General features: G+C 50.1%; 1 protein-coding gene across 1 annotated transcript; it reads right to left on the bottom strand.

The window, feature by feature from the left end:
• Positions 1–7,262: 7,262 nt before the first annotated feature.
• Positions 7,263–12,783, bottom strand: Kcns2 (potassium voltage-gated channel modifier subfamily S member 2). Its single transcript, XM_020167150.2, has 2 exons — positions 12,683–12,783; positions 7,263–12,033 (listed from the first exon to the last, which is right to left on the bottom strand). The coding sequence occupies exon 2, from the start codon at positions 11,988–11,990 to the stop codon at positions 10,557–10,559; it is 1,434 nt and encodes a 477-aa protein (XP_020022739.2). The 5' UTR covers positions 11,991–12,033; positions 12,683–12,783; the 3' UTR covers positions 7,263–10,556.
• Positions 12,784–15,163: the final 2,380 nt, after the last annotated feature.

Genomic DNA, 15,163 nt, shown 5'->3' with positions numbered 1-15,163 from the left:
GGCTGCAGGGAAGAGTTATAGAGTTTTTAAGAGGTATAGTTTTAATTTGAGATGAATAAAATGTTTAGGAGGTGGTTGCACAGCAATGTGAATGTACTTAGCACCACTGAATTAATTGCACTCTTAAGATGGTAAATTTTATATTATGTATATTTTATCACAATCAAAAATTCAAAAAAATACATTTAAAAAACTGTAAAGATATAAATTTGCCTTTATTTGCCAGCCTACGAACTGTAGCTATAACCAAAAGCCATTCCTAGGCCCGGGGCTCAGCCTCTAGCCATGGCTCCCACACTCATGGATTCCTTCCTCTCCCCAATAACTCACCATCAGTACCTCCCAGCAGCCTCCCACCCTTTTTCTGCGGTCTGGACCTAGCCTGGCCCAGTGGAGCAGGTTTGAGACTGGCACCAGCTGTCCCTGGTTCTGCCTGGCCCTGCACCCAGGAATCTGGACAAGTGTTCTTTCCTGAGATACCTTCTCCCTGTGTAAGTCCCACCAACTCAGTGTCACCTCTTCTCTGAAGGCCAGAGAGGTGTGTCTATCTTGCCCACACCTCACAAACAGAGCATGGCAAAAGACAAAGGCACACTGCCAGTTGCTCTTCCCATACCAGCAATGCCCTACCCACTTCAGCTGAGTTCCAGCCAGTGAACTACAGTGTGGAATCAGTACACAGACCACGTTCTGCTTTGCTCACCATGCAAAGGACACAGTGAAATGAAGGGCTCAGATTTGGTTTCTGTGTTTTGTTTTTTGCTGGAGGATGAGTAATGAAATATTAATTGATGTAAGACTATCCCTTTCACCAGCACAAAGTGATAACTTGCCATTCCAACTGTGGACTCATCTAGTAACCTCTGCCTGAAAGCCTGACCACGTGGGTGCTCCCTGCCAGACCCTGCCCCTGAGGAGGTAGGTGCCTCACTAGGAACTGCTCACGTATTAGTCATTACCCAGCGGATAAGAACACCTGGCGAGCCTTCCTCAGCTCTGGATCTCATTTGGAAATATGCCTTGCAGGGAGGCTGTCCCTTGAGTCTCATTGTCGGTGGCATTGCATGCCTGGCACATCCCAGGTCTCCAGCCTGGGAGGATTTGCTGAAGATACCAGAAACTCCTTCACAGAGGCCTCCCAACCCTGGCTGCAACTACAGTTCGGGCCAAATCAACTCCTCCAGAACAGGTGACTTATCCAGGGTCATGGAGTCAGCAGGGCTCTCCATTCACTTGTTCTTTGTCAGTATTTTCTTGGTGCCAATGGTGCCGTGTTGGGCACTGGAGATAACTACCCCTGTACTCAAGGAGCTTCCAGACCAGTGGGGGTGACACATGTCACCCAAGTGACACAAATGACAAATCACAATAATGGTTAAGAAGGAAAAGTATCAGGTACTGTGGGACAACACAGGGTGAGATACTGAATGATGGAAAACACAACTTAAACTGGGTCAGTTCAGAGAACACCTGTCTATGGAAGCATGGACTAATGGGAGCCCTGGAGAACAGATGTCTCCATGTCCCTTCCCAAAGGGTGTGGTGCCCCTCTCCTTCACCCCCACAGTCATAGGCACCCGGGGGGGCACAAACATACCCCCACACATGCCCCAGAAACATGGACACGTGTTTCACAGAGAAACGTGGACACAGAGATTCACACAGATACACACAAGGCACAAAGACATGCTATGCCCACACATACAGAAACACACAGGCACACAGACACACACAGACCCATGTACATACACATGCACGCAGAAACAGACACATGTAGATACTCAGTGGTGCATACACAATATGCACATATGTGAGCATGTACACATGCACATCCCTCTGTGACATTTCGAAACTGCTCCTGATAGGCAGTCTGGGACCACTTCTCACCTCATGGCACCCACATAAAAGCATGGGGAGCCCAGAGCTTGGGAAAAGTCATTCCCTTGCCTCCGGCATGGGGCTTGTCTGATGCTTTCTCTGCACTCACTGAACAATGACTCCTGCCTTATATAGTTCAGCTTCTTGGTTCCTCTTCTGACATAGTGTGTGGCCAGCACTCAAGTCTCACTGAATATGTGACATTTGAACATTCCAGTTTCTAGTCATCAAACTCTTCCCCAGAATATCAGCACAAATGAGTCCCTTACACTCAGAAGTATCTTGCTAGTTCTAAAGCTTTGACACACATTTGCATATTCCCACTGCAGAGGGAAAACCTCAAGTGAACATGAAGCTTGGTAGATTTGGGGTTGACTGGAATTTTTAATGATTTTTAGCATGAGAAAACTTTTTGAGGGTATGGTACTGGAGTTTGAAATCAGGGCCTCACACTTGCTAGGCAGGTACTCTACCACTTGAACCATGCCCCTACTCCTTTTGCTTCAATTATTTTTTTGAATAGAGTCTCAGGTTTATGCCTGAGCAGGCCTGGACTGGGATCCTCCAAATCTCTGCTTCCCAAGTAGCTAGGATTACAGGCGTGAGCCACTGTGTCTGGCTTAGCATGAGAAGACTTTAAACACACACACACACACACACACACACACACACGAGGGCTTTTTTAAAAATAGGGAAGCTTTTGAAAATCAGTGATCTCATGTTTTAAAACTGGAAAATTACATAGCAAAATATCTAACTGCTACACATAAAACATCACCATGCTCCTTCTGAACCTGCAATCGTTGGCTCCCAAGTGCCCCAGCAGAGTGAGGCCAGAGTGGGCTGGAATCGGTTTGCTTCTAGGATTCTGTCAGTTCCCAACAGCTCCTCATTCCAAAAGCAGTCTCCAGATCTCAAATCTAGGAGAGGCACAAAGAAAACTCTCTGGCTTCTATTTAGGAGCCAGTGGCAAAGCCCAGGGACACCCTGGGTTCTGTGCATTGTGGTTCACCTCCTCTCCTTCCACACTTTCCACAAAAAGAAATGCTGAATATAACCCCATGAGGGTGGCCTTTGGGACAACCAATCCCAAACACAATGGGCTACAATTCAGCTGCTCCTGGAAGAGTCAGCCCTGGCAGACTCACAAAGTTTGCCAGAAAAGTCTGATAGAAGGCTGACAGATCAAAAGTGAGTCGTGCCAGCTTTCCTCTCAGAAAACAGTTAGACAGGTGTCTGACTGCTAACACCTCAGTTCTTTTCATAGTAGGTCTAAAAATAGCTTAGAATTCTTTAAATGTCTGGTGATGCAGGCGATGAAGAGTGCAAAAATCCTCCCGAGAACCCCAGTTTTGTTCCTACCACATCCCCTTCAGCTGTAGGTTGGGCCATCATCCTGGATGCCAGGGACTGCTGCACAGCCCCAAGCCTCTTTGGGACACATTAATCTAGGGTTCAGAACTGGCCATCCATGGAGAGATGATGAGTCTTGTCACCTCACATTCAGTTCATCAGGCCCTTTGCACTGTCAAGTCTTATGTCCCTGTGGCCTGCCCACATTCGTTGCCCCATTGAGAGGCAACTCCTTTCTGAAAGGGCCCCTTCCTGTCTTAGGGACTCAATGAGCTCATGCAGATTTTCCCCCTCCTCAACTGTGATCCCTCTTAATTTTGGTTGAATATCATGTAGGCAGCAGTAGTGACCAAAGAAGTCATATGTAGGTTAAGATGCTGGAAAGGAAAGGCTGAGCCTGAGGGTGGTGAGGGGTGTGCTCAGTTGAGGCAAGCCTGGATGGGAGTTTTAGTAATTAACAAAAAGTGAGTTAGGAACTCTGAAGTAGGAGCACAAGCCTTTAGAACAGATGCAACCAGTGGGTCACAGTGCTGTGAAGCTAGCATTGGTAAAGCCTATGGGTGCAGGAATGAGGGAGACTGAGTGGATGGTAAGGGGCATCCCTGGACAGTGTTTTGCCATGAGTCATCTGAAAGCCACTACATCAAAATTACCTAGAAGACTGGGGCTGGAGCTCAGTAGTAGAAACCTTGAAATGAGGCCCTGGGTTCCATCCCCAGCAGCCGGAGAAGAAATCACCTGGGCTTTTTAGCTGCAGTTTTTTCCCCAAGAGTCTGATTTTGTAGATGGATGAGACCCAGAGATGTGCTTTACTACTTTGTTAAAAGCTCCCCAGATGGTTTTGATGCAAAGTGTCTGTGAAGTCTTCACTGCTTAGACATTAAGTGATGTCCTTCCCATTTATTTCTGTGACTCTAGTATGGTACTTGGCAATTAGTCAGTTGTTGGTAAATGATTGCTATGATGAGAAAATGGGTAAATGGGGAGGAGTGAAAGATGACTGATACTCCTCACTAAGGAAGAGAGGAAGAAGCCAGGAGTAAGTTTGCAGTGAAGGTAAGTGGGCAGACCCATTTTAGACATGGTGACTTCCAAGTGTACTTGAGTAGCATGGGCCTGGGGCACAGGGGTGAGGTGGAATCAGTCAGGAGACCTGGGAGGCGTCTGTGAACTCGCTGGGCTGCACTTGGGTAAAGAGTGCTGCAGGCCACCATGGAGGACACCCTGGGGGAAACGCTGTGGTGTGGAGACAGTCAGGAGAATGGAGAACCAGCAAAACCAACAGTATGAGGGAGGGTCCAAAAACTAGACTGGACAGTGTACAAAGAACTAAATAGGTAACCTATAGGTCCAAAGAACTTGGGAGGCTTGAGAACTGAGGATAGGTCACCAAATTTAGCTATTTGGAAACTGCTGACATGGAGAGAGCAGTTCCACAGAAGGCAGACCATGGCAACAAAATAGGGAAAGGGGTAGAGAGGAGAGCTGAGAGAGGAAGCTGTGAATCTCTGTCCCTCTTGGTAGCCACCCAGCCACCAACCCATCCAGAAACCTAGAAACCATCCTCCCCCTCCCTGTTGCTCACCCTCATATCCCATCCAGATGGAGGCCTGCAGAGCTGACTTCCTTGGGGACCTGCCTGCCTCTTCCTCCTCACCCTGCTCCCTTTGCCTATGGCCTGCAGTATTAGTCAGGAGGTCCCACCACAGGGACAAAAGAAGGGTAACCCATGCCCTTTAGCCTGTTTTGTACCTGACTTCTTGGTCACACTGACTTGTATATTTTCACACCTGCCCCTGTTTTTGTCTCCTGGACTTTGCTCGTGTAGTCCCTACTCATGGAACAGGAACTCCCTCCCCTCCCCTCCCTTCCCCTCTCCTCCCCTCCACTTCTCTTCTCTACTGCTCCCCATCCAAGACTCCTGCCAGCACCCTCTCTCTGGCCAACACCCAATCTTCCTTGTGTCCATAGTCCAGAAGTCCCATCTTCACAGAGGAGACATTTATTCCTCCCCCTTCCCTGTGTCTTCATAACCTTTTTCACTCCAAATGCATTAGTAGGCTCCATAGCTCTGTATTCCACTAGACAGAGGAATCCTTAGGCTAGAGGGAGGGGATAGAGGCTCCAAAAGGGGAAGAGGGTGCTGACTCCAGCAATAGTTACCCATGGGGAAGGAACTGGGAGCACCTTCTGTTCACAGAAACACAACAAATTCAACAGAAGGCCTAAAGTAATTTCATTAAACATGGCCTCTCCTTGACTGCCTGGTTTATTCTCTGATTGTTCCCTTCTCTCCTCTCTGCCTTTTCCTTTATTGACTCTTTCCTGCATTTTATTTCTCCCCCCTCTCTCTCTTTTTCCTGGCTTCTTCCTGTCCTCTCTCCTTTGGTGGGAATTGACACAGCTCTTAGACGGACTGCATCAGCTTGTTGGCTGCCCAGTCATCTGCTCGGAAGACTCTAGCTGGGAGGTGATGCTGATAAATGAGGTCACAGCTTTTCAGATCCACATATCAATGGGGTGTCACCCCCAGGTCAGGTCCTTGGATAGAAATGCTAGTTAAAAGTTCTGATTTAAGAGGAAACAATAGCTATGTGAGTACAGTATTTAAGTTTTTCCTCCAAGAGAAGGTGTTTGCTTTGCCTTGTAAGATGCAAGGCATCCTGGCCCCAAATATCCCTGATGTTTATACCTGATGGAGGGAGGCCCCACTTGATGGGAATGCAAGGATTATGGTAAGGTTCCAGAGCCTTCTCAGTGCTGCATGGCTGTGCCCTACCCTTCCTCCCCTCAGCTCAAGCAGAGGACACCTGAAGATCCCACTTGTCCATGGTGTGAGTTAAGTGGGGGATGGGGAGGTTCCCCTGTATATACTTAACGTCTCTGGGTATGTAGCCACATGGGAACAGAGGCAAGACATCTGCCAGGTTTCACAAAGGGAAAGAAGAAAAGGAGCAGTTAACCTGGAAGCCAGACAGGATCAATGTGATTTTCCTCTCTGCCTAATGTTTTTTAATTGCAGGAATTTGGATTACATGTAAACAATCTAAAGTCCAAAGGAGATAATTGCTACTGATTTTAAATCTCTACTCATTTGGAGCAGACAGTGGGCCAGAATTTTCTCTGATACCTTTGTCCCTGAAACTGTCATCTGTGATGACTGCCTTCTGAAGAGAGAAACCAGAGAGAAGGTTGTTTGCAAGCAGTCCCTCTGCTCTGCTTAAAAATCATTCAGGGATATCGGGATCTGCTCATTGCTATAATGAGGACGCAGGCAGGCAGAAATTCCGTTTTTACTACTGGGCAGGAATTTAAGAATATCGAATCCAACCTCCTCATTTTGCAGTAGTAGAAAGTCAGGCTCAGGCCAGGAGTTGAAGACATAATCAGGCAGAGCCAGTGAGCCCAGTGCCCTTCCTACTGATTCCCTTTGGCCTTTCGTAGGGCTCAAACTCCAAGTAAGTAGTAAGCAGAGTTAAGAGCTGGCTCCATGAATCCCCCCAGCAATATTCCCACCTAATCAGCAGGACAGTCGTGGTTTTCCAGAGCCCAGCCAGCTGTCAGGACAGGGATCCACTTCACCAGCAGGGAGAGCAGGATGGGGTAGGGTTGGTGTGGCAGTTCACCCAAGGTGCTAAGCAGGACAGTGTGTGGGAGGAAAATCCTGCAGGGGTCTCGCTCATGAGGATTCCAAGAATACATGACCATCCCTCCTGCTAAGCTAGGCTAGCTAGACCATTCCCTCCTAGCAGCAATAGATCCTCACAAAAAAGGGACCCACCTCTCTTTGCATGTACAGAACTTACATTTCCTTCTCAACCATTGCTCAAAAAGCTCAGCCTTTCTCAGGAAATCCAGTCCCCAGCTTCACATGTCTTATGTTTACTATTGCCTAGTAACTGAAGGTCCTCAAGGAACTGCTTCCTAGTTAATCTGCATACTTACACGAGGCTGGGATCCTGAATGTCAGCCACATGCCTCATTCCCAAGCCGAGGCTCAGGGATTCAAGTGCAGCCATCAGAAGTAATGGTTCATTGGAGTCGCACAGTAGTGTATTAATGAGAGTTCAAACTGACATCGCAAATAAAGCGTTCTCAATGTTTAAAATTACAACTCTGTAACAAGTCATGCTGTTAAAACATACAAGAAATACTAGTTAAGCCTTCAAGTAGAGACCACACACCCATACACATCACCGCTATCCCAAAGTGCAAAACAAATCATTTTCATTGAAATGAAGCAAGAAGTAGCAGATAGTTTCAGTGATTTGAGTGGTAAAATAAGAAGTAACAAATTTAAATATTAAACACCAATTACTACCTGATGAGTTACAGATCAGCTCGGCATTACAACATGCCCCTTCTCGGCAGCAAACCCAGGAAATGTGGGGGATTAGTGGAAAACACAAGCCCACATGTCACTTCCCAAGATGCCCATCCCCTGTGTTGTGAAAAAAAGCCTGGCCCATCTCATGTTCCAATAACATTGAAAAGAGCACTTCATTGCTATTAAGCTAACAGCTGGAAATGAGTGGTCATGCGTCTACTGTGTCCTCCTAAAGGAGGTCTACAGGTCAGTCTGACAGCCTGGAGACCAAAGACATCACCTCATCCATACAGTCTTTACTCCAAGAACAGGGCAGAAAATTAATCTGACCCTCCCTAATTGGCTGCAGGGACTAGGGAAACTGTGTACCACTTGAGGTCAATCAAAGATCTCCTTTCTGAGACAACACTTGGGAACTTCATACCTGGGTGGGACTTGGGGGAAGGGGAAGGTTCCCCAGGTCACAGCTCAGTCTCATCTTTCATGGGACTTCATGTAGTGTTCAGGCCAGCTGGGCTGTTCTCTGAAACCTCCACTTGAGAGCTCAATGCTATTGAACATTTTCATGTTCAGAAGTGACTGAAGGTCTTGGTGGGCAAAGGAATATTTTTTACAAGTATACATATATGTACAGGAGATGTTAAAAAGACAGTCTCTAAAGCACTTTGGGATTCCCCCAATGAAAGGCACCAGATAAATGCAAGTCATTACCAAAAAGAAAAGTCAAGTTTTCAGCTTTTACACCTGCAAAGATAACCACTAGGGGTACCTCTTTTTTTGGTGGTTAACCTGCTTGTTTAGAAAAATCCTCACGAGAGTGACTGAGTTATTCTGCCTCCTTCCTTGCTTCCACTTTGCACAAGCTTCAGTCAGTGACCATGCTTAGTGACCTGATACCATCAGCCTTGGCAGCCTGAACAGTCCTCATGAGTTTGTCCCATCACCTGCCTTCAGAGCAGATGGGGATGATTCGATAAATTTTCTGCCATACAGGGCTGGAAACAACAGCCCAAGCTGAGTTCTGGGTGCAAATTCTGAAAAGTAATCCTGCCTTTCTCACTCACTGGTGGTTTGCCTCTGTCATCCCGATGCTCCTAGAAATAGATGTAGACACGTCTGCATGTAGGCACTAAGAGGTTACCATGCTTCTGCCCCTCATGAGACTCCAGTCTGATGGAAGGATTTGAACTGGAGCCCAAGGGCATAAGTGGCCAGTGCATTCATCCAACAAATCACCCACACTGTAGTAGCCATGGCAACTACAAGTACTTCACAAGCCCTCTGAGAAGATCCTTTCCGCACCCCTGTGAGGTATGGATTATCCTCAACCAACTGAAACATAAAATGGACCTCTTAAAGGGAGGCCTGAGCTTTGGATAAAAAGCCTGCCTAACTCCATACTTAGATCCCTGGATTGTATAGCCTTGCCAAAGACTGAGCAGTAATCAAAGTTGCCTGGAAAGCCATCAGATTACCTAGAATGATGGAAAACAATTCTTACAAAGAGTCCCAGGTTCGGTTCCCCTTCACTATGTTACAAGCTGGCTTACTGAAGAAGAGGAGTAGGGAAATTTTGGAGAAAGAAACAATGGTCTCCCTTCAACATAAGCTTAATTTAAATGTCTTTTAAATAGCCTTAAGCTTTTCAAGAAATTTGCAATTACTTATGACATTTTGTGAAGTAGCAATTTTTTTGTTTTATAATTTCTTTCTCCTGGTCTCCACCCACCCTCCCCCAACAAATAACAATTGCACCTGCAGTGTTTCCATCCTGGTGAGCAACACTGCCTTCTGTGTATTTCTGTTTTGCATACACACTTCTATATCACCAGGTTTCCATGTCATGGCAGGAACTCTGGAGCAGTCAAAATACCATATACATATACTGTATCCTAGAAGCAAAAATATTTGAGCAAATTCTACTTGGAAATAAAATGGCTCTCATTTTATAAACTTTCAGAGCAGGCAATTACCTTTGCTAGCAACCTAACAATGTTCACCTTAAGAGACAATACAACAGTAAGCTTTCCAGGGTGAGAAAGACAACACCTTACTCCTAAACATCTTAAAAAATAAATATTTCAAAAACATGCTAATATTGAAGACACAGCAAACTTTGGTCAAATGGCCTAGAGTAGGAATCTCAGCCAGAAATAAATGTCTCTATGATCCCCCTAGGAAACATAGAGGTCTGACCTTGAAGGAAAAGGCTTAGTCTACATGGACTGAGCCTTACAGGTCCTGAGGGTTGGCTTATGTTTAGCTGAAGTCCCTGTCCCTAATGTATCCACTTTTGGAAAAAACTTCAATCTTCACTACAAGTTTAACAGAGTAACATTCTCTAAAGAGTGACATTTACAAGATGAACATCCAGCTTTCTAAAAATGGTTAGTGTGCCCATGCAAACCACAGAACTAAGAATCACCTAGAAAAACAGCTCACAGACTCGCATCGGTCATGTGTGCTTAACTTGGCATTCTTTTTGTTTTGGCATTAAAATGAAATGAAAGCAAAGGATAAAGAACTGAGATTGTTTTCACATGACTGTGAGCAAAATCTCTGATATCCTTGCTGACCTCATAGATAGATGTGTTTCCACTGGACAGACTTGGGGCTTTTTATATAGAACTCACAAGACAGCCTCAGAAACAGGAGCACAAACAACTCACAGATAGAACCAGGCACAAGCACTGGAATAATGTACATAGCAGACAGAGAAACTGGCATTCTTGGTACTCATCTAACAGAAAGATGAACATTTTATGCCCATGATGCAAAGATTACTGAGTCTGGAAGGTGCAAAGGCATGGTGTCAGACACACCACCCTCTAAAAATGATTCTAAATACTGTGAAAGCAACCTGGGGCGCATATCCCATGCATCTCTCCCCTGTGGGGTTGGGCAGACTCCTTACTCCATACCCCTCACGTGCCTGGACCGTGCCACAGGCACAAGAGGCTGCTCAGAAGATGGGTTTGAAGACTGCAAGCCCTCCTGGCTAATGTAGAGAATCATCTAAACTTAGTTCACTTGGTGAGCTCCTGCTCATGTTTGTCAGGCTTGCCATGAGGGATTTGACTTTATGGGCATAGTAGTCCCTTAAATTGACTGAAGGGACCTCCTTCATTCCATCTCCAAAGTCACAGCTGCGCATGGCGCTCTCAAGTTGCTTTTGACGCCGATAAAAATGGGAGAACTTATTGAAGATCAAGGTGATGGGCAGTACCACCACAAGGATTCCTGCCAAGATGCAGGCAGAGGCAGTCAGCTTCCCTGCTGTTGTCCCTGGGACCACGTCCCCATACCCCACGGTGGTCATACTGACAGTGGCCCACCACCAGCAGGCGGGGATAGTGGCTAGGCCCTCATTCTCCTCCTTTTCGATGGTGTAGGCCACCACAGAGAAGATGGAAATCCCCACGGAGAGGTAGAGCAAGAGCAGCCCTACTTCTTTGTAGCTGTACTTCAAGGTAGCCCCCAAGGAGCGGAGGCCAGTGGAGTGTCTGGCTAGCTTTAAGATTCGGAAGATTCGCATCAGCCTCAGGACCTGAGCCACCCTGCCCAAGTTGGCCAAGGTAGGTGAACTCTCCACCACCAGGTTCACCACTAGAGTAATGTAAAAGGGGACGATGGACATGAGGTCGATAAGGTTTAGGGCATTCTTGAAGAACTTGAGAAAGTCAGGGGCCACAGCAAACCTGGCCACCAGTTCAAATGTGAACCAGGCGATGCCAAAGTGCTCCACGATTTCGAACCTGGGGTCCTCGCCAGGGTTGCCCTGGCTGTCAGGAATTTGGAAGTCTGGCAGGCTATTGAGGCACATGGTGATGATGGAGCCCAACACCACCAGGATGGACAGGACGCTAAAGACCCTGCTCAGGACCGAGTAGCCCGGATTGTCCAGAGCCAGCCACAGCTGCCGGCGGAAGTTGCCCAAGGGCTGCCCGTCGAACTTGGAGGCGTCGTTGTAGAAGGCCAGGATCTCATCGAAGGAAGACGTGGTGCTCTCCTGGTCGCTCTGTTCATCCCACTTCTCCTGTTCAGGCTCCACTTTGCGGCCGTGATAGCTGTAGCTGCAGCAAGAGTCAATGAAGAACTCGTTGATGCCCCAGTACTCGATCTCCTGGCTGAAGGAGAAGACGCACAGCTCAGCCATGACGTGAAGCTTGCCGGTGTGGTAGAAATGCAACACGTAGGGGAAGAGCTCAGGGTTGCGGTCGAAGTAGAACTCACGCTGGACGTCGTCGTAGTCATCGCAGAGCTCCAGGATGGCCTCTCGCGAGTGGCAGAGCAGCAGGCGGCCCAGGCGCGTCTCGGGGAACCGCAGCAGCGTGTGGGAGCGCAGCCGTCTCTTGAAGCCGCCCACATTGATGCGGATCTCTCCATCCTCGATGTTGGCCTCGGACACGTCCCACAGGCTCTGGCCGGTCATGCTGGAGATGCCCAGCCGCCCGCGCCGCGCGGGGGCGCTACACCTGAAAGCGGAGGGCAGCGCATCAGCCCAGCACCAGGCGCTCCCCGCCCCAGCGCCCTTCGCTTTCTCTCCACCCATCTCTGGCGGGCCCAGTCTTCTCCAACAGAGTCTATAGCTGCTGTAGGGCACTGGGGTGGGGGAACCGTTCTGTGGGGGTGTGGGGGTTTGCCCCCCTCCTAAGAGAAGACGGGGGTGTGTTTCTATTAGTATGGCCGTGCCTCCACCCCACCCCCACCAGGGGTCCTGGCGATCGCTTTTCGTGTAGCAGGGTCGCATCCCCGCGACCCTGAGAGCACAGGGGGCTGCGTACTGACCTTGCCCGTGGGCAAGCCAAGGAGACGCCCCCGCCCGCGCGCCGCAGACAGGCGGGACCTGAGCGGAGATACGCACCCGCAGGGCTGGGCCGAGAAGGGGGCGCGTAGATTTGGGAGGGGGCGGAGAAATTCACTGCTCAAGCCTGTAAACCTGGGCCGGGGCGGGGCGTGGGGGGAGAGAGGGGACAGCTCGGCGTCCCTTGTGTCCAGCCCCCACGACTGGAGCCCTCTTGCTTCCCCTCCCTGGGTTCCCCCGCCCTCCTTGGCGCCGAGCCCCGGGGCCGCGTGCGCTGCGCCTTACCCCGGGCTCGCCTTGCGCGTTCTGGGAGCGCTTACCTGGGAGCACGGGCGCCCGCGGCCGAGGCCGGCGGGAAACTTCCCCGACCTGCTGGCGAGCATCGCAACGGTCGCCGCGGCCGGCTGGCTGTGCGTGTGTGCGCGGGTGCGAGTATGTGTGCGCCTGTGTGTGCGCCCGGCCGGCAGGCGGGCGGGGTCCTCCGAGCCTCTCCGCCTGTCTCCTGCCCGCCACGCCGCCGCCGCCCGCAGTTCCCAGAGGCTCACAGGTGGCTGCGTGGCTCCGACGCGCTCGGAGCCCCCCTCTCCCGATCCGCGCGTCCCCCACCCGCCGAGAGAGGCAGGAGCCCACGCCGCAGGCGCCTGCGGAGCCGGAGCGGGAGCGGAGCCCATGCGCCTCGGCGCGGGCCCTGCGCTGGGGTGCGGCGCGGTGGTGCTGAACGGACAGCTCCACGCGCCTCTGTCCCCGGGCGCGGCCGCCACCCGTGACTGGGAAGATGCAGTCGCCCGGGCCGCTTCTCTGCTCTCCTTCGCGTCACTGAGAGCCCCCTTGCGCCCCGAACTCAGCGAGGGGCCAACACCCTTCCCTACACCCCGCATCCTACGGTGACAGCTGTTATTGCCACCACCCCCAGGGCGCAGGCAGCGGGTTGCCTGGCGGAGGACCAGCTAGGGAATGAGGGGCGGCTTGTGTGAGTCGGGGATAGGACAGAAACAGAGGGTCTCCAGGGTTCCCCTTTTAGGCACCTGAAGAAAAGTTTTCCCAAGCGTGGAGATGGGATTGTTGGAGAACAAGAGGTGGAGGGAGAGGAGAGGTTAGGGAAGCCTGAAGTTGAACTGCAGAGAGGTTAGGGTTGCAAGGGAGGAGCACAGGTTCCATTGACGTGGGAGGGAGTCACGGAATTCTGTTTGGGAACTCTGCGTGGGCATTGTATGTGTGTGTGTACAGGCGGGTGTGGTCTGTGGACTGCAGGGAAGTGCAAAGAGCTGTGTGTGTGTGTGTGTGTGTGTGTTCTGAGGAGAGTAGGAATTTTCAATGTCTGTGCACAGCACTGATAAAAAGGGGTCATTTGACGGGTGTGGAGATGCATGCAGTGTGCCAGTACAGGGGGGATCCTGGGACATGTGTCAGTGTGGTGTGTGATGTGTATAATGTGGGATTGTGTGCTGTGTGCAACAGCATAGACGTGTTCACTGTCTGTATTCCCATTCCCAAGAAGAGAAATGGGCCTGCATTCCCTGGAGCCCCTGCCCTTTGGTCTCTCAGCCTTTGCATGGTCCCTATTTGCAAAGACTGGAACACTGTGGGTATGTGAGATTAGCAGGGAGCTAGTTTCCAACCTGCCTGAAGCCAAAGTCCTGGGATGGCTCTTGCAAGGTGACTCTGGACTCACAGGGTAGCCACAGTTGGAAGCACATTGTCTTTGCATGGCCCTGGCAATGACATCCAGTTGAAGAGGTGCTCTGTGTAGCTCTGGAATGCTTTGTGGGGTGGGTGGTGTTAGCCTAGCATATGTGAGGCCCTGGATTTTGATCCCCAGGACCACAAAAACAAAACAAAAGAATAGCATGCTTTGGGTTCCTTGGAGGGACTGGGGAGAATCCTTGAACTCGCTTTATGTTGAAGGTTCTGTGTCCAAGCCTGACCCATTCCTGTGCAGCTGTTTGCCTCTGAGTATGTGTAACTGTGTGTGTGCACCCATGTGTGTGAGTACTGTCTTCTCAGAGGGTTCCATAGCTGTGCCCCTGCAGGCCTCTGTGGATGTGGGGAATCCCAGCCAGATACCCCTATGTGAAAGAGAATAGGGAGAAGAGGTTGGTGAGGGCCAGGCGAGCTTCCTTTTTCTTGTGTTTTATTCTAGAGACATGTGTGAGTGTGTGTGTGTGTGTGTGTGCGCGCGGGGGGGGGGGAGAGAGAGAGAGACAGCTGACAATTCGTGTCTTTGTCTCCATGTCTACTTCTATTTCTACAGGAGTCTGTTTTTTGATGTAGGCTCACCCCACCCTCTGTTTAGCACTGCTGGATCTATCAAGTGAAGTGTGTGCCCCCCACACCTGGCTGGCCTGCAGTCTCCACACTCCTGGGTCTCCTTCATTCCCGTGGGAGTGTTGCAGAGAGAGCGCCAGCCTTGCAGAGGGGTGTGTTTTGTGCATATTTAATCATGGTCACAGGCTTGCCACCTCTTTTACTCTTCTTCAGTCCCCCCTCACACACCTTAGAGAGGAAAGCTGGAAAGTTCCCCTGCTGCAGGTGCTGTTGGCAGCAGCACCTGGGGGTCAATCTCCATGGCCCTGCTGTGCTCTCTAGCCCTCCCTTCCTTCCTCTCACTGACTTCTGGCCACTCCACAGCTGGCAGCCCCCTTTGACTTCACTGCCATGTGTCTGTGTGGCTTCTGCTGCGGCCACCTTTCCCTGCCACCCCTACTTCTCCTGGCCTCAGCTCCTGACCCCTCTGGCTGAGGTCGATGCATAATTCACCTTTGCCAGCTGTATTTGGAGGGTCGTCGTCCTGGGAACATTTG

The sequence above is a fragment of the Castor canadensis genome, chromosome 3 (assembly GCF_047511655.1).
Source record: "Castor canadensis chromosome 3, mCasCan1.hap1v2, whole genome shotgun sequence".
Taxonomy (NCBI): domain Eukaryota; kingdom Metazoa; phylum Chordata; class Mammalia; order Rodentia; family Castoridae; genus Castor; species Castor canadensis.
This window is presented reverse-complemented; position numbering and strand designations above follow the sequence as displayed.